Source organism: Oncorhynchus clarkii, chromosome 1 (assembly GCF_045791955.1).
Source record: "Oncorhynchus clarkii lewisi isolate Uvic-CL-2024 chromosome 1, UVic_Ocla_1.0, whole genome shotgun sequence".
Classification (NCBI taxonomy): Eukaryota; Metazoa; Chordata; class Actinopteri; order Salmoniformes; family Salmonidae; genus Oncorhynchus; species Oncorhynchus clarkii.
Window position 1 is genome coordinate 74,386,679 of NC_092147.1, and position 27,458 is coordinate 74,414,136.

At 40.8% G+C, this 27,458-nt stretch overlaps 1 protein-coding gene across 1 annotated transcript in view; it reads left to right on the plus strand.

Annotated features, from left to right (window-relative positions):
- Nucleotides 1-27,458, plus strand: part of LOC139417489 (glutamate receptor ionotropic, delta-1-like) — a 346,221-nt gene that overhangs the window by 241,064 nt on the left and 77,699 nt on the right. The window contains exon 4 of the mRNA XM_071166764.1: nt 605-810. Within this exon, the coding sequence (XP_071022865.1) occupies nt 605-810 (206 nt within the window). The remainder of the gene's footprint in view (nt 1-604; nt 811-27,458) is intronic.

Genomic DNA, 27,458 nt, shown 5'->3' on the forward strand with positions numbered 1-27,458 from the left:
CTTTGCAAATGGCACGGTTCACCTCTCTTTAAAAATCCAGTTTGACATTTGGCATGGCTGCAGCTACAGCTGTTGGCTTGTTAATTCTCTGTGGAGATCCCGGCATCCCTCCCCCTTTAATTTGCCTGTTCTGCACAACATCTCTGGAGAGGCTTCCCTCCACATTTCTCTGGGGGATGCACACCCGCCACTAACTTCACTGACTGTAACCTATAAACAGAGAAAATCTGTGTATTGAAACTGAAGCATTGGTAGGTATACAACAGAAATTCAAACACATTACATTTTTGGGCTTATAACAAAAGGAAGCAAAGCTGTTTGATGCTGATCGCTGAAAGCTTTTCACATTTACTGCCACTGAAATAGCCTTGAACATGCCAGAGTGGAGAATGAACTGACAAACCTGTCCAATATCCTTTAGAGAAGGGAGGCACGTCTGTCACTTTTCCAGGAAGGCCTTTTGGACCTAAACGTCAATGTTGTGAGCAAAAATGTAATAAAATAATCAGTTAATCAGTTCAACTTAGTTACAGTTGCACCTGCCTCTGATGTTCCTGTGTTTTTTGGCTGTACTTTCAACTGTTTATCTCTACTTTTCTTTCAGACATCCGTGGACTGCAGACATTCTTGGACCAGGCGTCTCGGCAGGGTCTGGACGTGTCTCTGCAGAGGGTGGACCGCAACGTGAGCAGGGTGTTCACCAACCTGTTCAGCACCATGCAGACTGAGGAGCTCAACCGCTACCGGGACACGCTGCGGCGGGCCGTGCTTCTCATGAGCCCCCGAGGAGCACAGGTGTTCATCCACCAGGTGAGGGGTGTGGTCACCAGCAAACTACCCTCTGTTCTGTTTGGGATTAACTGAAAGGTCAAATGGTGATGTTATTTCGATATGGGGAAATCTTAAATGACCCTGCAGAGGGAGTTGAAATATGGAGATGAAATTAGATGTACCGTATCACAGGCCAACTGGACAGTGAAACAGGTGAATGCCCTACATATCCCAGAAAGAATTTCAACTGGTTATCATCCTGAAAATTAAGCATACGCACTGTATATTAATAAATTACAACACAGATAGTGAATACACCATGGCTTTAAAGTTTTGATACCCGTTTGATCTCCCCCCTGTGAATTCCACAGCATCTGTTTTTCTCACTACTAGGTTTAGGCAGATTGTGCGTGATTTGATCTCCATTTCAATTAATTAGAGGCTTTTGGGGGTCATAAAAAAAAGAAAGTTGCCGTCTTGTAGCTCATGACTGTTTTGACAGGTGAGTTGCTTCCTGCCGTGAGACATGATCCACAACTCAAAGTATTGGTGGATATGTGCATACCTGCAACCTCAAGTGCATGTTATATATTTTCCTACTCTTTAATCTTAACAAATAAGCAGTAAGCGTCTGTTGTTCCCGCAACCGCAATCACTCTCATAGATTAATAACACACATCCTTAATTTACCTAGCACTCCAGAGGCCAAATTATAATATTATCATGTATAAACCAGCAAGGGAACAAGTATGTTAATGATATAGAAAATCATTAAAGGCCCAGTGCAGTCAAAAACTTCCACACTATGAGGTTGGAATAATACTGTGAAATTGTGAAAATGCTGATAATGCCCTTTTAGTGTAAGAGCTGTTTGAAAAGAACGCCTGAAATTTCAACCAGTTTTGGCGGGACGGAGCTTTGTCCTGCCTGGTGACATCACCAGGTGTTAAATTTGTTAAGAGACCAATGAGAAAGTGAGTTCCAAACCTCTAGGCCAATAACAGCTAGCTTTCAGTTTTCCCCTCCCCACTCAGACCAATCCCAGACAGTCCTAGCAAAATTATGTCTGTAATTACATTAAAGTAGCTAATATGAAAATATACTGTTACCGTATGGTAATGCAATTGGATGAACAGCACCATAACCATGGCTATGTGATTTGAAATGGCAATGTTGTCATGGTGATTCCACTCTAAAGAGGGTTGCCAGCTGACATATGACACCTCCTGGTGGCCATGTTGGAAGACCACCACATCAATTCGTCCAATGACAACAGCTGAGTTGCTACCCTAAGCTGCATGATAACAGTGCCTAAAACTAGTCTATTCACTAGTTGGTCAATTTCTGTGCAGTATTTGACTGCTCTAACAAGGCAAGAAAGACAATGGGGGAAAAGGTGTTTTTACAGATTACCCGCAATCATGAAACACCAAGGAGATAACTCAAGAACTCTCAGAAAAGCGAAGAAACCTTTTTGCCTGTCAAGACCTGAACCCAGACAGCTGTCAGTGCAGGGTCTGCTCTGATCATTTCATCACTGGTAAGTCTAATCAATTACGAGTTTAGTTTAGCTGTTAGCTGTTATGCTAACCATGTGTTAACAACAAGACTCAAGTTAGTCAACATTAGCTAACTAGCTAAATAGCTTGTAGTCTAGCTATTAGCATGTGTCTCTCTCATAGGCGACACGTGAGTTTCAAGTTTTGGGGAAGCAACTTTTTCACCATACCTTTATAATAAACATTGCATACATCTATCATCACATTTGTAGACTAATGAAAGTCTACTCCTCCTAATGTGATAAGTAGATTGAAGAGTTATAATTTATTAGGCTATTAATATAACTGAATCGAATCACTGTGCATGGCTAACAGATCAATTTAACTTTTTATGGCTGCAGGGGCAGTATTGAGTAACTTGGATGAAAATGTGCCCATTGTAAGCGGCCAGCTCCTCAGTCTCAGTTGCTATTATATGCATATTATTAGTAGTATTGGATAGAAAACATTCTGACGTTTCTAAAACTGTTTGAATTATGTCTGTGAGTATAACAGAACTCATATTGCAGGCAAAAAAACTGAGAAATTCCACTTCCTGTTTCTATTTTTTCTGGGGGTGGCAGATTTTCAACCAAGCTCTCATTGAAATTACAGCGAAATATGGATGAGTTTTCACTTCCTACGCCTTCCACTAGATGTCAACAGTCAATAGAACTTTGTCTGGTGACTCTAATGTGAAGGGGGGTCGAATGAGACAGGAAATAGTCACCGCTGCTACGAGCTGACCATGCTTTCACCATGCACGTTCACAGGGGAAGGACCTGCGTTCCACCGGTCATCTGAAGTGTTACGGAACTTTTGGACATTTCGTCACGTTATAGTGGACGCGCTTTGTGACTTTGGAATTGTTTACTAAACGCACTACCCAAAGTAGCTAATTGGACATAAATAACGGACATTTTCGAACAAATCAAGCATTTATTGTGGACCTGGGATTCCTAGGACTGCATTCTGATGAAGTTCATCAAAGGTAAGGAAACATTTATCATGTATTTTCTGGTTTCTGTTGACTCCAACATGGCGGCTAATTTCGCTACTGTTCTGAGCTCCGTCTCAGATTATTGCATGGGGATTTTTTTATATAAATATGAACTTTATCAAACAAAACATGCATGTATTGTGTAACATGAAGTCCTATGAGTGTCATCTGATGAAGATAATTCAAGGTTAGTGATTAATTTTATCTCTATTTCTGCTTTTTGTGAATGCTATATTTCGCTGGAAAATGGCTGTGCTTATTGTGGTTTGGGTGGAGACCTAACATAATCGTTTGTAGTGCTTTTGCTGAAAAGCATATTTGAAATCGGACACTTTGGTGGAATTAACAACAAGATTAACTTAGGAATCCCAGGAACACCCCCCTATCCACATTGATGGAACAGTAGTGGAGAGGGTAGCAAGTTTTAAGTTCCTCGGCATACACATCACAGACAAACTGAATTGGTCCACTCACACAGACAGCATTGTGAAGAAGGCGCAGCAGCGCCTCTTCAACCTCAGGAGGCTGAAGAAATTCGGCTTGTCACCAAAAGCACTCACAAACTTCTACAGATGCACAATCGAGAGCATCCTGGCGGGCTGTATCACCGCCTGGTACGGCAACTGCTCCGCCCTCAACCGTAAGGCTCTCCAGAGGGTAGTGAGGTCTGCACAACGCATCACCGGGGGCAAACTACCTGCCCTCCAGGACACCTACACCACCCGATGTCACAGGAAGGCCATAAAGATCATCAAGGACATCAACCACCCGAGCCACTGCCTGTTCACCCCGCTATCATCCAGAAGGCGAGGTCAGTACAGGTGCATCAAAGCTGGGACCGAGAGACTGAAAAACAGCTTCTATCTCAAGGCTATCAGACTGTTAAACAGCCACCACTAACATTGAGTGGCTGCTGCCAACACACTGACACTGACTCAACTCCAGCCACTTTAATAATGGGATTGATGGGAAATGATGTAAATATATCACTAGCCACTTTAAACAATGCTACCTTATATAATGTTACTTACCCTACATTATTCATCTCATAGGCATACGTATATACTGTACTCTATATCATCGACTGTATCCTTATGTAATACATGTATCACTAGCCACTTTAACTATGCCACTTTGTTTACATACTCATCTCATATGTATATACTGTACTCGATACAATCTACTGTATCTGCCTATGCTGCTCTGTACCATCACTCATTCATATATCCTTATGTACATATTCTTTATCCCCTCACACTGTGTACAAGACAGTAGTTTTGGAATTGTTAGTTAGATTACTTGTTGGTTATTACTGCATTGTCGGAACTAGAAGCACAAGCATTTCGCTACACTCGCATTAACATCTGCTAACCATGTGTATGTGACAAATAAAATTTGATTTGATTTGATTTGAACTTTAAAATTATATAAAACACATGTATGTCTTTCGGAATTGTAATTCTAAGATTTCTGTGGTTTGAATTTGGCGCCCTCTATTTTCCCTGGTAGTTGTCATATCGATCCCGTTAGCCGGATTGCAGCCATAACAAGTTATATAACCTTGTCTTGAATGCAACCATCTAATCTAGGTCTACGAAAAGGGGACACAAATTGTACAATATGACATCCATCTAGGCTGGAAGAGGACATTATGCCACATTCAAAAGAACTGGGAACTCGGAAATCTAGACTTCCGACTTCAGTGCATTCAAAACAACTGGGAACACAGGGACAAAAACGAGCTCAGACTGAATAAAAAAATTGTACAAATCAATGGCCATCCAACTTGGAATTCCAAGTCGGAAACTCAGGCATTTTTCTAGAGCTCTGACTTTCCGACCTGAAGATCACTGACGTCACGATTTGAAAGTTCCCAGTTGTCTTGAAAACACCATTATTGTCCAAAAAAACTCCAGTGGCACTGACCTAATTATAATTTGTTGAGAACTTCATTCATAAGAGGAAGGAAACTGTACATTACAGCAAAGGACAAAGGCCTCAATGGAATATGACAACCTCCTGTGTTGACTATTATTTGTTCCAGTCCAACAATATATTGAATCTTTATATGACACTAAAATACCTGAATGAATTAAGCAATGGTATACTGTAGGTGACATGAGGAAGTGATATGCAAACATCAGGTATGCTTTTCATTTGTTTAGGTTCTGAAGGTTAACCAGCTGACCTCTATCAAGACACCAATGTTGACTGTAAAGATGAACGATGCTGCAGCAGCATCAGTTTCTACTTCTACTACTTTGTCATTTTCCAGATATGACAGGAGACATCCCTCAGTTAGACAAAATGGTTGTCATACTTGGTCAATCTGAATGATTCTGTTGTGCCGTTTGAGAAAAGAGCACCTTCACCTTGTCAGCATGACAAAAGTGCACCCTTAAACCGAATGAAGGTTGTAGCAATAGCTACTGACTTAACAGAAACATAGTTTCACAGTAATTTAGTTATGTACACATGTACACTACCGGTCAAAAGTTTTAGAACACCTACTCATTCAAGGGTTTTTCTTTATTTTGACCATTTTCTACATTGTAGAGTAATAGTGAAGACATCAAAACTATGAAATCACACATAAGGAATCATGTAGTAACCAGAAAAGTGTTATATATTTTATATTTGGGATTCTTCAAATAGCCACCCTTTCCCTCGATGACAGCTTTGCACACTCTTGCCATTCTCTCAAAGTTCCCACATATGCTGAACTTGTTGGCTGCTTTTACTTCACTCTACAATCTGACTCTTCCCAAACTAAATTTGGTTGAGGTCGGGGGATTGTGGAGGCCAGGTCATCTGATGCAGCACTCCATCACTCTCTTTCTTGGTAAAATAGCCCTTACACAGCCTGGAGGTGTGTTGGGTCATTGTTCTGTTGAAAAACAAATGATAGTCCCACTAAACCCAAACCAGATGGGATGGCGTATCGCTGCAGAATGCTGTGGTAGCCATGATGGTTAAGTGTGCCTTGAATTCTAAATAAATCACAGACAGTTTCACCGGCAAAGCACCCCCACACCATAACATCTCCTCTTCCATGCTTTGCGGTGGGAAATACATACACGGAGATCATCTGTTCACCCACACCAAGACACAGCGGTTGGAACCAAAAATCTAAAATTTGGACACCAGACCAAAGAACACATTTCACCGGTCTAATGTCCATTGCTCGTGTTTCTTGGCCCAAGCAAGTCTCATCTTATTATTGGTGTCCTTTAGTAGTGGTTTATTTACAGCAATTCGACCATGAAGGCCTGATTCACGCTTGATTCTCCTCTGAACAATTGATGTTGAGATGTCTGTTACTTGAACTATGTGAAGCATTTATTTGGGCTGCAATTTCTGGGGGTGGTAACTTTAATGAACGTATCATCTGCAGCAGAATTGATGCCCACTCCCACTCCAAACTGAAAAATCATATAATTACAAAACATTAAGAACACCTTCCTAATATTGAGCCTCAATTCGTCGGGGCATGGACTCTACAAGGCACATGTCCCACAGTTGTGTAAAGTTGGCTGGATGTCCTTTGGGTGGCGGACCATTCTTGATGCACATAGGAAACTGTTGATAGTGAAAAACCCAGCAGCATGGCAGTTCTTGACACAAACCGGTGCGCCTGGCACCTACTACCATACCCCTTTCAAAGGCACTATTTTGCCTTGCCCATTCACCCTCTGAATGGCACACATACACAATCCATGTTTCAATTGTCTCAAGGCTTAAAAATCCTTCTGTAACCTGTCTCCTCCCCTTCATCTACATTGATTGAAAGGGATTTAACCAATTACATCAATAAAGGATCATAGCTTTTACCTGGATTCACCTGGTCAGTCTGACATGGAAAGAGCAGCTATTCTTAATGTTGTGTACACTCAGTGTATACCCCTGAACGTTATTGTAATGTCTAATAACTGTTTTTTAATCAAAATCTTAAGATGTTTGATTGTTTTCATTCACAGTTACATTTTTCATGTTTGTGCCACAGCAGCTTAGACCCCAGCTACATTATGGAAGTAAACCATATGGCTATGGTAAACAGTTAACCATTGAACCAAATTGTGTTTTCAGATTGTGTATTTTGGGATGAAATAGTGCAGCTAGCGAGTTTTGGATTTCTAATCCCTTTTAACATTAAAGCTCTATAGGCAAATGGCCACTGATGTTTGATTTTGTAAAACAAAAAATGTCCTTCTCCTTCCTTGACTTCCTAAATGTTTGTATTTTACATTGCTCATTTGTCAGAATTTTGAATTCACAAACAGAAGCGAGTCTAATTTGAGTCTTTTCAGCAGCTTTTTCCCACAGCTATTGCCAACCTAACCCGCCAAAACAATGCGTAGTAGGACGTTAGTACCCAGCCAGGCGCTAATGTGTCTCTCTCTCCTCAATGAATTAATTATTTTTATTTTTATTTTTTTTATTTCACCTTTATTTAACCAGGTAGGCTAGTTGAGAACAAGTTATCATTTGCAACTGCGACCTGGCCAAGATAAAGCAAAGCAGTGTGACACAGACAACAACACAGAGTTACACATGGAGTAAACAATAAACAAGCCAATAACACAATAAACAAGTCAATGACACAGTAGAAAAAAAATAAGTCTATATACAGTGTGTGCAAAAGGCATGAGGTAGGCAATAAATAGGCCATAGGAGTGAATAATTACAATTTAGCAGATTAACACTGGAGTGATAAATGAGCAGATGATGTGCAAGTAGAGATACTGGTGTGCAAAAGAGCAGCAAAGTAAATAAAATGAAAACAGTATGGGGATGAGGTAGGTAGATTGGCTGGGCTATTTACAGATGGACTATGTACAGCTGCAGCAATTGGTTCGCTGCTCAAATAGTTGATGTTTAAAGTTGTTGAGGGAAATAAAAGTCTCCAACTTCAGTGATTTTTGCAATTCGTTCCAGTCACAGGCAGCAGAGAACTGGAAGGAAAGGCGGCCAAATGAGGTGTTGGCTTTAGGGATGATCAGTGAGATAAACCTGCTGGAGCGTGTGCTACGGGTGGGTGTTGCCATCGTGACCAGTGAACTGAGATAAGGCAGAGCTTTATCTAGCATGGACTTGTAGATGACCTGGAGCCAGTGGGTCTGGCGCCGAATACGTAGCGAGGGCCAGCCGACTAGAGCATACAGGTTGCAGTGGTGGGTGGTGTAAGATGATTTGGTAACAAAACGGATGGCACTGTGATAGACTGCATCCAGTTTGCTGAGTAGAGTGTTGGAAGCTATTTTGTAGATGACATCGCCGAAGTCAAGGATCGGTAGGATAGTCAGTTTTACTAGGGTAAGTTTGGCGGCGTGAGTGAAGGAGGCTTTGTTTGCGAAATAGAAAGCTGAATCTAGATTTGATTTTGGATTGGAGATGTTTAATATGAGTCTGGAAGGAGAGTTTAAAGTCTAGCTAGACACCTATTGTGCAAGTTCTCCCACTTAAAAAGATGAGAGAGGCCTGTAATTTTCATCATAGGTACACTTCAACTATGACAGACAAAATGAGAAAAAAAATCCAGAAAATCACATTGTGGGATTTTTAATGAATTTATTTGCAAATTATGGTGGAAAATAGATATTTGGTCACCTACAAACAAGCAAGATTTCTGGCACTCACAGACCTGTAACTTCTTCTTTAACCTCTACTGACTCCCCATCCCGCATGCGGGAGCGTAATCATCGCCTGAAACTAATTAGCATAATGCAACGGACATCAATATCCCTAGAAAATATTCCTATTCATGAAAATCACAAAGCTAGACAAGTATTTGTGTAAGTTTATCGATTGCCTAGCATAGCATTTTGTGCAGCTAGCAGCAGATAACTTGGTCAAGGAAATCAGAAAAGTAATCAAATTCAATTGTTTACCTTTGATGAGCTTCGGATGTTTTCACTCACGAGACTCCCAGGTAGATAGCCAAAGTTCATTTTTTCCCAAAATATTATTTTTGTAGGCGAAATAGCTCTGTTTGTTCTTCACGTTTGGCTGAGAAATCGCCCGGAAATTGCAGTCACGAAAACTGCGAAAAAGATTCCAAATTACCTCCATAATATCGACAGAAACATGGCAAACGTTGTTTATAATCAATCCTCAAGGTGTTTTTCTAATATCTATTCGATAATATATCCATCGGGACAATTAGTTTTTCAGTAGGACCGATTGGAGTAATGGCTACCTCTGTATTTTACGCGAGAGTCACCCTGGGAGTCATCAGGTGTCCACTTACGCAATGTAGCCGCCTACGGCTATTCTTCAACATAAATGCGTAAAACTACGTCACAATGCTGTAGACACCTTGGGGAATATGTAGAAAGCATAAGCTGGTTGATAGCACATCCACAGCTCAATAGGGACTCATTGGAACGCAGCGCTTTCAAAATATGGGGCACTTCCGGATTGGACTTTTCTCAGGCTTTCGCCTGCAACATCAGTTCTGTTATACTCACAGACAATATATTTACAGTTTTGGAAATGTTAGAGTGTTTTCTATCCACAGCTGTCAATTATATGCATATTCTAGCATCTTGTCCTGACAAAATATCCCGTTTAAAACGGGAACGTTTTTTTTCCAAAAATGAAAATACTGCCCCTAGAGTCGCAACAGGTTTTAAGAGGCTCCTCTGTAGACCTGCACCAGGCTGGGAAGACTGACTGAGGTTGATATCGTTCTCGTTGACATTTTACTTTGTAAAAATAAGCTGTTACGATATTACTAATCACATTTATTGTAAGGGAAACAAAAACAAGCTACATGTTGCAGTAGGCCTTTAGAATAATGCAAAACATTTGGGACTCTATCCAAGTTGATGATCAAGGGGAAACAAATAATAGTTAGCCTAAACAGCTGGCCCATTGAAACTACACCCAAACTATACTGAAACTAATTTCACACAAAATAAGAGTTAGCCTTTAGACAAGATTAGATTTACAATAGTCTAATGAGTGACAGTATTATCAGTTGTCAAATTGTAACTTTATCAAATTGTCTTTCAGAGTCACATGCAGGTAAAACATTTAGATTTCTGTATAGTATTAGAAAGAGCATATGCTGCAGTTTCTATGACACTAACCTTGGTCAAATAACTCAAAATTCAAGAGGTGCAGCTCTATTTCCAAAAGTCATTTTTTCCAAGAATATCTGCACTGTTCATGCTTTCAGAATCACTATTTTGTTTTCTTTTTTCAACACATTTTCTCATTTCCACAATGCGTCTTTAGACCTGCGAAAACAAAATTATAATGGACTTCTTTGTGGTGGAGTTAAACTAGTGGTTTTCTGTTTTTACTTATAGCCTACAGTAGAGTAACATAAACTAATAAAATACTCTTTTGTTTTTTAAAATAGTTTTTTTTTTTTCTAATGTTACCTAAGACCTTTTATAAACACAACCAAATAAGTATTCTTCTAATTGCATATATACAACTGTCGAAAATTGGCTTTAGGCATACATTTTTCACTAGGACTATCCTTGACTCTATCTAAACAAATACCTATTGTTGTTATACTTTTACATGGATATATTTCTTCATGCAATTCATGCTCTACAATTGTTTATGCTCTATTTATCAAGCTTTGGTGCTTACAGTATGTTTGTGCACCCTGCAGGTTGATATGCATCTGATGCGTCTGCTCAATGGTATTCCCGGCAACGTTCTCTCGCAAGTACTTACTGGCTGAAAGGCCATGCGGTTCTAGTGTTAAACATTGGATTTGCCTATTTCTTCTGCATCCGTAGATACCAAGTCTGTGTGATTAATGGGGGCTGACCTAGAGCAGTATTTTTTGAGACAAGGGCAGATCCCGAAGGGGGCCGGGTCTTTTATACAAGATGTCTATTGAGTTCAAATGGTTTGAGCTACAAACTATTTAAAGCTATCTATTAAAATATGAGACTCTCACGAACAAGCACATGTAACACAAGTCATTATAAGGTAAGGGGTTGTTCTACATAGAAGATAATTGGACTCACATGACATAGTGTTTATAATACTGTAATAAACTCACAACCTTCACACATTTGTCACTGACTAGTTGGATATGAATTTCCCATTTAGCAAATAATTGATGTACTTACAGCATTCATATAAATTCATTTTATTAGGTTTATACTTTGGCAGGCCTTATTTTTTATTGGCATTTGTCAATAAAACTAATTTATGCAACTATTTATGTCAAAATGTTTTGTGTTCTACTTGTAGCCCTGGTTGTTCTGAAAATAAAATGGTAAAACACCTAATTGTTAGGCTAAATATAAGGGCTGGACATGCAGATGAATGAAAGTCAGATCAATTAAAAGCCCATTTTTGCTGGAATCTCGAGACTGATAGTGTTGGTGTGCTTTGGGAAAGAGTCTTTGTCGATGTCTCATTTAGTCAAGAAAACACCACAGTGCAGTACACCCAGATTGAACGTGCTGCTTACAACCAGCTGCTTTTCCATAATGGTTTACTGTAATCATACATAAAAACAGACTTAAAGCAGGCAGGTAGAGATTCTCAGATTGTCAGTAGACACTGGGGGGCTTTAGAGAAGCGCCTGGAATTTCAAACCTTGGAGGTAATAAATTGTCTCCTATCTTGATGACCTTGACTGGCAGTAGTGGATTACAGCACGATGGTTGTAGTTTCCTAATTTCCTGTGATAAATTGTAACATTTTCAATATCTGGCTCTCTATGGGGGGGATACAATATAAATTACCACCGTGGCTTGTCAAGGTAATGCCATTTTTGGATGATTCATCCTATTCATCATTGGAATATTCTCAAGATTGTGTGATGTCATAGTTAAGTCACTGTAAAACATAAATAAGTAGCAGGCAGGATAAATAATAACATGAGTCAAGTAGACAGTTGTGATGCTCATGACTTCATGCATGCAAGTTGACGTTACCATGGACTGAGATGATCTTTGCAGGCAGTTCCTGAGCATTGACACAGGGAAAACACATTCAATGTCTCAGGGCCCTCAAGAATCATTTATGTCTGTTACTTTGTCAAGATGGTGGATGACTACTTCTTTAGAAATCAATCTTTACTTGTCAAGAGGAAAATTGATAAGCCATTGATGGTTAAAACCATGGCTGAAATGTTGTCCAAGTTGCAATAAACAACGGTGTATTGATGCCAAGGATAGTGAAGTGGTTGTGTTCTGTAAAAGCGATCACTTTGATATGCTATTACGGGCTGCTTTGTAGACGGACAGCGGTGATGACTTGTCTAGCCGAGACTCAGAGCCACTGACATGACAACCCAGGGGAACTATACACCACCCACCCTCCTCTCCCTTCCTGAAGGGATAGCAATAGATAGCTTTTGACAGTTACACTCCCTCAATAATATATATACATATAGCAATAACTCAGCAAAAAAAGAAATGTCCGTTTTGCAGGACCCTGTCTTTCAAAGATAATTCGTAAAAATCCAAATAACTTCACAGATCTACATTGTAAAGGGTTTAAACACTGTTTCCCATGCTTTTTCAATGAACCATAAACAATTAATGAACATGCACCTGTGAAACAGTCGTTAAGACACTAACAGTTTACAGATGGTAGGCAATTAAGGTCACAGTTATGAAATCTTAGGACACTAAAGAGGCCTTTCTGCTGACTCTGAAACAAACCAAAAGAAAGATGCCCAGGGTCCCTGCTCATCTGTGTGAACGTGCTTTAGGCATGCTGCAAGGAGGCATGAGGACTGCAGATGTGGCCAGGGCAATAAATTGCAATGTCCATACTGTGAGACGACCACGTGTTACAACACCTGCACAGGATCGGTACATCCGATCATCACACCTGCGGGACAGGTACAGGATGGCAACAACAACTGCCCGAGTTACACCAGGAACGCACAATCCCTTCACCTGTGCTCAGACTGTCTGCAATAGGCAGAGAGAGGCTGGACTGAGGGCTTATAGGCCTGTAGTAAGGTAATCTCAAGGCTGTAAGTTATAGGGAAGACATCCTGACATAACCCTCCAGCATGACAATGCCACCAGCCATACTGCTCGTTCTGTGCATGATTTCCTGCAAGACAGGAATGTCAGTGTTCTGCCATGGCTAGTGAAGAGCCCAGATCTCAATCCCATTGAGCACGTCTGGGACCTGTTGGATCGGAGGGTGAGGGCTAGGGCCATTCCCCCCAGAAATGTCTGTGAACTTGCAGGTGCCTTGGTGGAAGAGTGGGGTAACATCTCACTGCAAGAACTGGCAAATCTGGTGCAGTCCATGAGGAGGACATGCACTTCAGTACTTAATGCAGCTGGTGGCCACACCAGATACTGACTGTTACTTTTGATTTTGACCTCCCTTTGTTTAGAGACACATTATTCCATTTCTCTTTGTCACATGTCTGTGGAACTTGCTCAGTTTATGTCTCAGTTGTTAAATCTTGTTATGTTCATACAAATATTTACACATGTTACATTTGCTGAAAGTCAACTCAGTTGATAGTGAGAGGACGTTTCTTTTTTTTGCTGAGGTTATATATATATGTCCTTCCTTATTGTTTTGTCAAAGTCAGTGAGCTACAGGTGTGAAATAGAGTAATAGGAAATTATGGTCTGGAAATTGCATTCACTTACAGTGGGGAGAACAAGTATTTGATACACTGCCGATTTTGCAGGTTTTCCTACTTACAAAGCATGGAGAGGTCTGTAATTTTTATCATAGGTACACTTCAACTGTGAGTGACGGAATCTAAAACAAAAATTAATCAAGTCACATTGTATGATTTTTAAGTAACTCATTTGCATCTTATTGCATGACATAAGTATTTGATCACCTACCAACCAGTAAGAATTCCGGCTCTCACAGACCTGTTAGTTTTTCTTTAAGAAGCCCTCCTGTTCTCCACTCATTACCTGTATTAACTGCACCTGTTTGAACTCGTTACCTGTATAAAAAACACCTGTCCACACACTCAATCAAACAGACTCCAACCTCTCCACAATGGCCAAGACCAGAGAGCTGTGTACTCATCCTTCTTCTTCCTCCAAACACGGCGAGTGGAGTTTAGACCAAAAAGCTATATTTTTGTCTTATCAGACCACATGACTTAAAAATCATACAATGTGATTTTCTCGATTTTTGTTTTAGATTCCGTCTCTCACAGTTGAAGTGTACCTATGCTAAAAATTACAGACCTCTCCATGCTTTGTCAGTAGGAAAACCTGCAAAATCGGCAGTGTATCAAATACTTGTTCTCCCCACTGTATGTTTTAAGGTATTTCGAAGTGTCACTCTTTTTATTTCCTCCACCAGAGGTATTGATCATTCCAGACTTTAGTGAAAGGCAATGTGGCTGTTAAAGGGATAGTTACACAATTACACCTTGGTTTCCTTTCCCTGTAAGCAGTCTGCGGACAAGGTATGCCAGAAATCCATGCTTTGGTTTAGTTTCCCTGGCAGTGTTTCTACATGTCAAAATCATCCGAAAGTAAAGTGAAGCTCGACAAAGGCAGTTATAGATGATTTGAACATAATGCACAAAAATGTTAATATCAGTCCGATGATTTGAATGGTATTTGTGCCACAAATGCTAAAACGTTAGTGCCAGGTAAACTAAACCAAATGGTTCTTTCAAATGGTGGATGGATGACTATATGGAAATAAACTGGATGGAGACTAATTACTATGTTGTAGATTTAATTGTCAACTGCACACAGATACAGCCATGCATGAACTGACCTAGTGTCACGCCCTGACCTTAGAGATCCCTGTTTATTCTCTATATTTTGGTTTAGTCAGGGTGTGACTGGGGTGGGTACTCTAGTTTTTGGATATCTATGTTTTGTTGGTCTAGTATGCTTCCCAATCAGAGGCAGCTGTCTATCATTGTCTCTGATTGGGGATCATACTTAGGCCGCCCTTTTTCCCACCTTCAGTTGTGGGATCTTGTCTTTGCTTGGTTGCATGTGTTTTTGCATGAAGAAGCTTTTCGTTCGTTGTATTGTTTATTTGCTGGTTCACATTTCAATAATATATGATGAACTCAAATCACACTGCGCCTTGGTCTACCCTTAACGACGAACGCTACACCTAGTTCCTGTTCTCTCTTTTTCAATTAACTCACATTCCACTATTCACAAAACAGCAAGGTGATTGCTAGCTAGGTAAATACTCAATAACTATTACCATTCCAAACAAATGATTCCACACACTTTTTTACAAACCAACATTGAAACAGAAAATAACTACAGTTGTGGCCAAAAGTTTTGAAAATGACAAATATACATTTCCACAAAGTTTGCTGCTTCAGTGTCTTTAGATATTTTTGTTGGATGTTACTATGGAAAACTGAAGTATAATCATAAGCATTTCATAAGTGTCAAAGGCTTTTATTGACAATTACATGAAGTTGATGCAAAGAGTCAATATTTGCAGTGTTGACTCTTCTTTTTCAAGACCTCTGCAATCCGCCCTGGCATGCTGTCAATTAACTTCTGGGCCACATCCTGACTTATGGCAGCCCCTTCTTGCATAATCAATGCTTGGAGTTTGTCTGAATTTGTGGGTTGTTATTTGTCCACCCGCCTCTTGAGGATTGACCACATGGTCTCAATGGGATTAATAAGGTCTGGGGAGTTTCCTGGCTAAGGACTCAAAATATCAATGTTTTGTTCCCCGAGCCACTTAGTTATCACTTTTGCCTTATGGCAAGGTGCTCCATCATGCTGGAAAAGGCAATGTTCTTCACCAAACTGTTCCTGGATTTTTGGGAGAAGTTGCTCTCGGAGGATGTGTTGGTAACATTCTTCATTCATGGCTGTGTTCTTAGGCAAAATTGTGAGTGAGCCCACTCCCTTGGCTGAGAAGCAACCCCACACATGAATGGTCTCAGGATGCTTTACTGTTGGCAGGACCCAGGACTGATGGTAGCGCTCACCTTGTCTTCTCCAGACAAGCTCTTTTCCAGATGCCCCAAACAATCGGAAAGGGGATTCATCAGAGAAAATGACTTTACATCAGTCCTCAGCAGTCCAATACCTGTACCTTTTGCAGAATATCAGTCTGTACCTGATGTTTTTCCCGAGAGAAGTGGCTTCTTTGCTGCCCTTCTTGACACCAGGCCGTCCTCCAAAAGTCTTCGCCTCACTGTGCGTGCAGATGCACTCACAACTGCCTGCTGCCATTCCTAAGCAAGCTCTGTACTGGTGGTGCCCCGATCCCGCAGCTGATTCAACTTTAGGAGACGGTCCTGGCGCTTGCTGGACTTTTTTGTGCACCCTGAAGCCTTCTTCACAACAATTGAACCGCTCTCCTTGAAGTTCTTGATGATCCGATAAATGGTGATTTAGGTGCAATCTTACTGGCAGCAATATCCTTGCCTGTGAAGCCCTTTTTGTGCAAAACAATGATGACTGCACGTGTTTCCTTGCAGGTAACCATGACTGACAGAGGAAGAACAATGATTCCAAGCACCACCCTCCTTTTGAAGCTTCCAGTCTGTTATTCGAACTCAATCAGTATGACAGAGTGATCTCCAGCCTTGTCCTCGTTAACACTCACACCTGTGTTAACGAGAGAATCACTGACATGATTTCAGCTGGTCCTTTTGTGGCAGGGCTGAAATGCAGTGGAAATGTTTTTGGGGATTCAGTTCATTTTCATGGCAAAGAGGGACTTTGTAATTAATTGCAATTCATCTGATCACTCTTCATAACATTCTGGAGTATATGCAAATTGCCATCATACATACTGAGGCAGCAGACTTTGTGAAAATTAATATTTGTGTCATTCTCAAAACTTTTGGCCACGACTGTACTTTCATAAAATTATCCTTCAAAGGTATGTATTGCTTTCATACATTTTCCATAGTCCGCTTACAGGGTAAGGACACCAACATGTAATTTGGGTGAACTATCCCTTTAAGAGCATGGCTATAGCCTTACAGTAGCACTGTGTCATCTTGCCCAAGGGTCCACCAACCCAATTTTATAATTTATCCCTGCTGAGATAACTATTCCCTCTGTCCAACATCTACTATTTTCTTAATATTTACTGTGGTATCAGTCTGTGGTATTGATATCCCTATCTTTCTCTTTGCTTAATGTCTACCCTCTCCCCAGTGTCACCTCTAACTTTATCATCAACTTCAGTAGTGTTAACATTCTCATTATAATAAACCCTAACCACTTATCTAGACTCTAGACTCTGGGGAGAGAATGGAGACTAGGGAGAATGGCTAAAGTGACAATAGATGGAAGGGGCAACTCACCATTCTCCATAGTCTCCATTCTCTCCCCAGAGTCCAAGAATCCACTCTCCCCAGTGTCACAGATGGTAATCCACTCTCCCCAGGTTCACAGATGGTAATCCACTCTCCCCAGTGTCACAGATGGTAATTCACTCTCCCCAGTGTCTCATATGGTAATCCACTCTCCCCAGTGTCACAGAGGGTAATCCACTCTCCCCAGTGTCACAGATGGTAATTCACTCTCCCCAGTGTCACAGATGGCAATTCACTCTCCCCAGTGTCACATATGGTAATCCACTCTCCCCAGTGTCACAGATGGCAATCCACTCTCCCCAGTGTCAGAGATGGTAATCCACTCTCCCCAGTGTCACAGGTGGCAATCCACTCACCCCAGTGTCACAGGTGGCAATCCACTCTCCCCAGTGTCACAGGTGGCAATCCACTCTCCCCAGTGTCACAGGTGGCAATCCACTCTCCCCAGTGTCACAGGTGGCAATCCACTCTCCCCAGTGTCACAGATGGTAATCCACTCTCCCCAGTGTCACAGGTGGCAATCCACTCTCCCCAGTGTCACAGGTGGCAATCCACTCTCCCCAGTGTCACAGATGGCAATCCACTCTCCCCAGTGTCACAGATGGTAATCCACTCTCCCCAGTGTTACAGATGGTAACCTTTTACCTTTGGACCTTCCTGAATCTACTGATGTGAGATGGATAGGGCTGGACATAACTTGTGCTTGTTATCACCGGATGATTCATTGCCTCAACACAGAACACAGTGATGGCACCAAAAATCTGTTTCCAAGCACAATCCGCCCGCCGCCCTTCCCATGATCCATCACTACTACCCAGCTGCAACCCTGCCCACAGTGTTAATCAAAGTGGCCAACTATAATTAAGCATTTCCAATTCTGTTTTCAGCACTAGAATTTTAAACACAAGTACATGTCTCAGCACAGCTATCCAAAAAGAATCTCTATCTCAATTAGACTAGCCACAATGATAATGAAGGTTGCTGGTGTTGATTGCTTAAGTGGCGTCACTTGGAGGAAGGGAACTCTTCATTTTGGGCACATAAAGTAGTACTACAATAGCAAGGTAAATGTTAGACATTGAACAGAAGACTCAAATCCAACTCAATTGCAATGCAACCTAGCATGTCCCCATGCTGGTTTTGCGCTGGTTTTGCTGGTTTTGCTATTACAGCAGAATCATATTTTGTTATCCCAGAAGATATTATGTGATCCTTTTTTAGGAGGATATATTATTTCATTATTGTATACAACCACTCAGTGTTGGATTTCCCTCAATTATCCATAAGATGTGTTGTTAATCTTTTAATGCAAAGGGACACTACTTACATTTAATGTTAGCTCATCATGACTTCCAAATTCATCTTACCAAATATCTACAACATATTATGAAAACCAGGGCAGCACACATTTGTCTGTTCATTACTTATATTGATCAACATTAACAAATCCCACTTAAGAGGGATGTAAATTGGAAACATATATCAAAAAGTTATTAATTCTAAGATGAATGTTGGATCTAGGGTTTGAAAAATAACTTGCACTCATGCATGAAATAAGGTTCTGTATTTATGTTCTTGTGTCAACCTTGTGTTCTGTTTTTTTGTGTTCTTGAACATATCCCTGTCTTTCATTGTTCATTGATTTCACCTGTGTTAGTTACTCACCTGGTCTCATCAGCTCCTTATTATGTTCAGTTCATTCTGATTGTGCCTTTGTGAGGTATTGTTCATTTTGACTCTACTAAGCCTTTTTCTAGCTCGTTTGTGAGAACAAGTTATAGCCTTCAGTCCTAGTTTTGATTCACCTGCCTGTTTGCCTACCTGTGTATGACCATTGCCGGCCTGGGACCACGATTCCTGCCTTCTGCGAAGGCGAAATAAACACATGCCGTGCTCTGTCCGTGAATCTACACCTTTTTCTCCCTGAATATTCATTACAGAAATGGTGCTAGACTTCCATCTGACCTTTGTACTGTATGTATTAATTTCTATTAAATACTTTTTGAATGAAAGGCATATTGATTGTAGAATTAGCCCTGTCTCAAGAATGGGACTAATAACTCAGATCTCAGTGCAGTTATAAAGTAAATAAAAGCTCAGCACATACAGTGTATTGGCTTGTGGTTGTTTCCAGTGTGGATATGAACACATTTTCATTCAGACAAGAATTAATGAATAGTACGTTGTTCACCACCTACTCTCTTTTTGATTTTCTTGTACACAAAGATGCACCATCTTGTCTTGGTGATGAGATGCAACCAGCGGTGCAAAATTTCCCAGGAAATCCATAGAGTTCAGGGCAATGTGAAGCTGTGAAGACCCCAAAGGACCCGGTGGATGGGGGCAAAGGTGGCTGCGGTGATGCCTGTCTTGGTCAAAGGGGTCTCAGGAGTTTATCTTGGTTACTGTTCAGTCTTATCATTCCTCCTCTCTGACTGTAGAGCAGCCACCGTTGGCCTCCTGTCCTCTCCCAGTGTCCCTGTATGTGACTCTTCAATTCCCTTTTCTTCACAATAACATCATGACAAATTGAGCCTGCCATTGAGCGATCTATCATTGCCTTACATATCATCCTCCTTTTGCCCTCTGCTCTCTCCCCTGCTCCTTCTTGCAGAGATTCTCTAGTTGTCCTTTTTCCAACAGATGGCTCTTAATGTAATCACCCTGTTGCAGGAGAACTTTCCTGCATGCAAGAAATGTAAAACTTATAGTGTATTTGTAATTTCAGAATTAGATTTTTTATCACACCCAACAAAAATGGCCATTAATTATAATCCACATAATAATTCACTTTTCCTGTTGCTGCAGGATTATTTTCCTAATGTAGCAAACTGGCTCAAATTAAGATTCCACATCTGTACATTCTTCAGAATGGTTTCATGTGTCGCCCTCTGTGCTTTGTATATTTCCCCTTCAATATTCTGATATTGTTTTGACTCTCGTCTCCTTTTGTATCAAACTTTCTCATATCCCTCTCCATCTCTCTCGCCCTCTCTCTCTCTCACTCTACCTCTCTTTCTCTTGCTGTGTCTCTCGCTGTATCTCTCTTACTGTCTTTCCACATACATTACTGCATATCATACCACTCTCTACCTCTATTTCTTTCCCAGTTTCACCACATCTCTATTTCATTCTCTCTCTCTCTCTTTCTCTGTCTCAGCACCCCCTTTGGCCTCAATAAAACACGATAAGACAAGGTCAATCTCTATCTCACTGTATAATATGTGGTATTCATCATCTTGCACGCTGTAACCTGGGGAGAGGCTGACATAAAGGGAGTAGAAAAAACACACAGAAAAAAAAAATGCAGACATTGTGGAAATCAACCTTTGGCCTCCATTAGTTTCAGCCTTCACCATTCTGAGAGAAAAAACTATTTACTTCCCCAAAATGTTAAAGTCCATTATGCTCATTCAAGAATAATGGATTTTTGTTTCCATTTATATCTGAGTGGGTGTCCAGTGTCATATAATTCTACCTGAAGGGAGTCCTGCGGATATTATCAATACCCTACCATGTGGTGTAAATATTGATTTAACCTCTTTCTAATAAAGCAGGAGTTGCCTATCTGCATGATATAGACAGTCAAGTTGTTAGTTGCATAGTCCCGTGTATAGAAATATGAAATGAACATTCTCCTATGCTGTTTATTTCTCAAGTGGGGAGCTATAATCTAGAAAAATGACTGTATATTCAAGTTCTGGTATTAAAATGGAAATGGCTGTAGTTGGAAAGCTGTTTTACATGATGGATTGCTATTACTTATGGTATTATGAATCATATGGGGAAGTAAAATAACTTTTCATAAATAATTTGCCTTTTCTTAAGTAATCCCTTAGAACGGCGTGAGAGGCCTGTTTCATACTGTTCATTTAGGGGAAAGGATGTGGCCAAAAGCATGATCTTAATAGGGCAGGGGACACTTCAGTGATATGTTATGGCTTATCATCATTAAGTTGTGATGATGGTGATTTGTAGCAGTAGAAGTAATTTTGACATGTTTATTTTGTTCTGTTTCACCCTTAGACATACCTGTTATACTAACTGTATTGCCCCCCATGTGTCCCCATTGATTATGGCTTACAGGTATTGTTTATGGGAAGGAACTAGTGCACCAGGGGGCAAAGACAATTTTCAACCATCACCAGTACATTACAGTGATATACCAATCATTTAAAAAAAAAATGTATATCACTCAATGGGATCTCACTGGTCTATAACCACCATTTTCATCCATTAAGTCACATACAGTGCCTTTGGAAATTATTCATACCCCTTGACTTATTCCACATTTTGTTGTGCTACAGCCTGAATTCAAAATGGCTCAAATAAATATAAAATCTCTCACCCATCTACACACAATACCTCATAATGACAAAGTGTAGAAATGTTTGCACATTTACTACAAATGTAGAAATATTTGCACATTTATTGGAAATTAACAAAAATCTATGTAATCCATTTTGAATTCAGGCTGTAACACAACAAAATGTGGGATAAGTCAAGGGGTATGAACACTTTCAGAAGGCACTGTACCTGGTCCCTATTTTAGAGATATCTGTCATATCACAAATCCTCTTTCATAAAGGGAGGGGTGAATGTCACCCCGTCCTATATCACAGTGTTCAGTACAGATAAAGAATGGACATGTTTTTAACACAGTTCAATGGACAACATGAACTCATGTCCGGTGAATTGAATTTGTGCATCTCCATGGCGATAACCAAAAGGTATTCACATCTTGACAGAGGGTGATACATTTTCATGGATGTGTGTGATTTCCAGACATCCTTAGTGTTACCTCTTGGACACCTTTTCTTTATTTTTTAAACCAGGATGGACCTTCAGTCAGCACCAGTGGTGGATTTAGGTATAGGCGACATGTCGGCTGCCGAGGGCTGCCCGCACAAACATTTTTGGAATGGTGACATTTGCGCAATCAGTTTTCTATCACTCATTTGCACGACACGTCAATGATATCATGTTACCGTGTGGGACTGTGGGTCAATTAACCTTGTGGGTGCCCTGATTCTAGTTTGTGAGCTAGGCAGGCTACTGCCTGGGAAGGTCTCCCATTCAGAAGTACGAGATGGGGAGGGAGGCGGGGGTAGGTTGACCTCAGGTCTCCTCACTGGAAGCCCGAGGTAGGGGGGCGGGGGTAGGTTGACCTCAGATCTCCTCACTGGAAGCCCGAGGTAGGGGGTGGGGGTAGGTTGACCTAAGGTCTCCTCACTGGAAGCCCGAGGTAGGGGGGCGGGGGTAGGTTGACCTCAGGTCTCCCCACTGGAAGCCCGAGGTAAGGGGGCGGGGGTAGTAGGTTGACCTCAGGTCTCCTCACTGGAAGCCCGAGGTAGGGGGGTGGGGGTAGGTTGACCTAAGGTCTCCCCACTGGAAGCCCGAGGTAGGGGGGCGGGGGTAGGTTGACCTCAGGTCTCCTCACTGGAAGCCCGAGGTAGGGGGGTGGGGGTAGGTTGACCTAAGGTCTCCCCACTGGAAGCCCGAGGTAGGGGGGCGGGGGTAGGTTGACCTCAGGTCTCCTCACTGGAAGCCCGAGGTAGGGGGGTGGGGGTAGGTTGACCTAAGGTCTCCCCACTGGAAGCCCGAGGTAGGGAGAGCGGTGTAATATATCAAATAGAGCACCTCTAACTTTGTACAGTACTAATGCAATTAGTGAAATCAGTTACACTACGAAATGCTACCAAAAAAAACACAATTCATTCATAATACTGTGAATATAAAGTTTCACAGACATATTGTTGCATTTTTTTCTGGTTTGTGCGAAATCGTAAAGAATATAAAAGCAGTCTGCACACCACCAAGGTGAATTGGTTTAGTCTTGACTCTTGGTTGACAGTGTTGGGGGATGGGTAATGTATTGATCCTCAAGTGCCAAATCAACAGATTTGTTTCTATTTGTCTTTGTTACTTCTTTTTTTTGTATTTATGAATCTTATTTTTGTATATATTTTTCAATTTATATAGCTGTGATGTTATGATTATTTTTTTGTGTTGTTCCAAATGTGACAGTTAGTGCAGAATGGTGCTTTGTTTTTGTTAAGTGGGAGACTCAAAGTAAGAGTTCTCAGGGTAATTGCTAATCCAACCATTTGGTCCCTTCCTGCTACATACTCTGAGCTCGTAGGAAAAAGGTAGAATCAGTTGAAGGTTACTACAGCTACGGAATAAAATAAAGACTTGCATTAGATAGTGCAAGTCATGAGATCTACTCTCTACCACCAGCTTTGATTCTTCTATTGATGTTTAAAGTCTGTTATTTCTTGTTAGTTAAACATTTCATAGACATACATTTTTCTCAAACATTGCTGTATCAGAGACCGTAAGATCCCTATGTAGAGGGAATATAACACTACACCAAATCGCCAAATGTAATTCAGTCATATCATAACTTATTGTACCAACATCTTAATTCCCCGAAATTACTCTAATTTGATAACACTCCGTTATTTAAAAACTGGGAGCTTTCCCAGAGAATCTCTAGAATCAAATGATGCTCATTTTCACTTGGGTATGGCTGCTTTGTAAGTAAATGAAGATGAGCTGTGCATAGCGGATGATTGAAATCCTTAATTGGTCTCCATGAAACTCTGATTCCAAGCCTCATGTGTGTGAGAAACACGGTAAATGCTGACTGTGTGAGCCAGAACTTAAATTCAGATTTATCACACTCAGTATATAAAAGTAAGCTTAGACTGTGATACCTTAAGTTCCCTTAGGTACCTTAAGCTACTTGTAGGCTATGACTGTGATTATGGTTTGTCTTTGTCGTTTATTTTGACATTGTTCAATCTGTGCAGACAGTTCATACGCATTAGTTATAGTTTAGAGGGCTTATGAGGACATGGCATATGAGGACATGGTTTGCTCACTTTTTATTAAGATCTTGTTTGTGTGTGTGTGTGTGTGTGTGTGTGTGTGCGTGTGCGTGCGTGTGTGCACGTGTGCTTTATTGTAGGCAGGGAAAGTCGTGCTCAAGATCTATGGTATTCTCATTAACTCACCCATTCACTCACTCAGGTCACATGTTCTGGAAAACCTCCTGGCCCCAGAAGACATTAGAAACACGACAAGAAGTCTAACTCCTCAACCCTGTAATTTAGCTTAAGCATACTCCTAACTTGGAAATGTCCAGGGATCATGCAAACAATGCAGAAAGGATTGCAAAGGCTCCGTCCTAATCATTTTCAGTGTGGTTTGTTACAATATATTTTTTTCCAGGACCCCCACTTAAGACTTACTAATACTGCACACTAGCCGCTGGCTGTTCCACGCTCCTTCTCTTAAAACCAATCAAAACAGTTAGGCATGTAAGTCGGCCCCTAATTTTGAGAAGTAGAGTACAGTAGTCCCCTGCTATTGTAATGTTTTTAGAACAGCCTTATAGTTTAAGGCAACACTATAGAAGAAAATGATATGTCATGTGCCACTTTTCTTTTTAATATGCAGGAAACAGTATGTCGATGTATGTCACTTGACATTTGTTTGCATTTATGCCATTCAATATACTGGTAGGAAGGTGAGATGGTCAAACTACCTTTGGGAAGGGGGTATAGTTGGATGGAGGGATGAAGACTTTGTGGGCGATGGAGAGATGGTTGAAAAGGGAGAGCATTCTCTCCAGGATGCCCTGTAGACTCTCCTCCAGATACTGTACCTCTCTCCAACAGGCCTTTTCATTCCCCCATTCAAAAAGCTGTAATTGCATCATTTTTCAAGGCCCTTGCCTCTGTCTTGGGACTATGCTGGCCCCATTAATCAAACTAATGGAGAAGTAAGTGATTTCAAAATATAGGCTTTGATCATGTTTCCCTCAGCCCACCCTCCCATCACTCACTTTCCTGTGTCTCGTCGTGTGCCCCTCATGTATGCGTGCTGAAGCGCTTTTATAGAGTCTATATGGGTTGTCATTAAAAGGGAGATCAATGGTATGCTATGCTTTGACAGCACCATGTTTCTCTGGCTTGATGGGAGTCTTTTCCATGGCTGTACGCTGTTGCATAGGCTTCACAAAATTACTGTCCTAAAAGCACAGTGCAATATTAAAGAGCATAATGTCCCCGGGAGCCACAATTCAGACCCTTTTATTGATCATGATGAGAAAGGTTGAATGAAAGTGCTCCTCGGGTGTATTGAATCGTTCATTGCTAGCAATAAAGCCTTGTAATCATTACTTACGGCCTCTTCTAGAGCATACTGGAAATTAGATTCTGCACAAGCAGGCATTGGACCACAGTTCAAGAAAAACTATATATCCTACTGTTTTCTGTCCTCTCTTTCTCCCTCTCTCTCTCACACACACACACACACATGAAATAGATACTGGATGGCCACTGTTTTGCAAGCTCTGACCCAGCTTTACTATTTTGTGATTCTTTTGTCGTTTATGTTTACTTACTTTCACGAAATGTGACCCACCGCCTCGATTCGGTACTATGTAGCAAAAAATGTATTTATTTTTACATTGGATAAAAGTAGAGACACAGAGCTACAAAATTGTATATCATACACTGTAGTTGAGGAACAATGGGAAAGTAATTCTACTTTTAAAGTTGATAAACTTGTAACCCTACTTTTGAGAAAATGGCACTAGAATATTTTTGGTACACCTACTGGAGAGCTCGTCTTTGTCGACACCCATTCAGCATCGTTTACACCCTCTTAAGCCTTAGCCCCACCGATCTCTTTAAGGATTCACGTGAGGCCATGTGCTAAACACAGGGAGTAAGGTAGTGTAATAAACAACCTAAGATTATGACTAGAAGTGGTGAAAGTAGTAGCCTACAATAAGGAAAAACTCCAGGTAAAAATACACTTGATCTAGTACCTTGACTATATCTTAATCTGACTTTGGTGCAGGTCATGTTTTTCTTCACATTACAGTCTCTGTAAAAACACACTATATCAAATCAAATAAAAGTGTATTTGTCACATGCACAGGATACAGAAGGTGTCAACAGTACAGTGAAATGGTTACTTGCATATTTGCATAGGAGCAATATCAACAATATAAAGTGTCCAGATAAAATATTTTATAAAAATGTCATAATTACTAGATGCCTACCCAGACACACTTGTCTAAATTGATGGGTCATGTGAAAGAAATGCTGTAACCAACCCCCAGCCACATGTAAGTGGATCAACGGTACAGTGAAATGGGTACCTGCATATTTGAATGTGTATAAAGGCACTGCAGATAGTCCAGATGACTGGGAACTCGGCCCCAGTGATTAACTGGTCCGTCTGTTCCATGCATGAACAAGGGAATCTAAACTCAGCAATTAAAGAAACCTTTTTCAGGACCCTGTCTTTCAAAGATAATTCGTAAAAGTCAAATAACTTTACAGATCTTCATTGTAAAAGGGTTTAAAGTTTAAACTCTGTTTCCCATGCTTGTTCAATGAACCATAAACAATTAATGAACATGCACCTGTAGAACGGTCGTTAAGACACTAACAGCTTACAGATGGTAGGCAATTAAGGTCACAGTTATGAAAATTTAGGACACTAAAAAGGCCTTTCTACTGACTCTGAAACACACCAAACGATTGATGCCCAGGGTCCCTGCTCATCTGTGTGAATGTGCCTTAGGCATGCTGCAAGGAGGCATGAGGACTGCAGATGTGGCCAGACTTGTTGTTAATCCCACCACAGTGTCCGATTGCAATTATGTTAGGTCTGCACCTAGTCACAGAAAAACACAGCCATTTTTCCAGCCAAAGAGAGGAGTCACAAAAAGCAGAAATTAATCACTAACCTTTGATGATCTTCATCAGATGACACTCATAGACTTCATATTACACAATACATGTATGTTTTGTTCGATAAAGTTCATATTTATATACAAAAATCTTAGTTTATATTATATTTAGTAGTTCCAAAA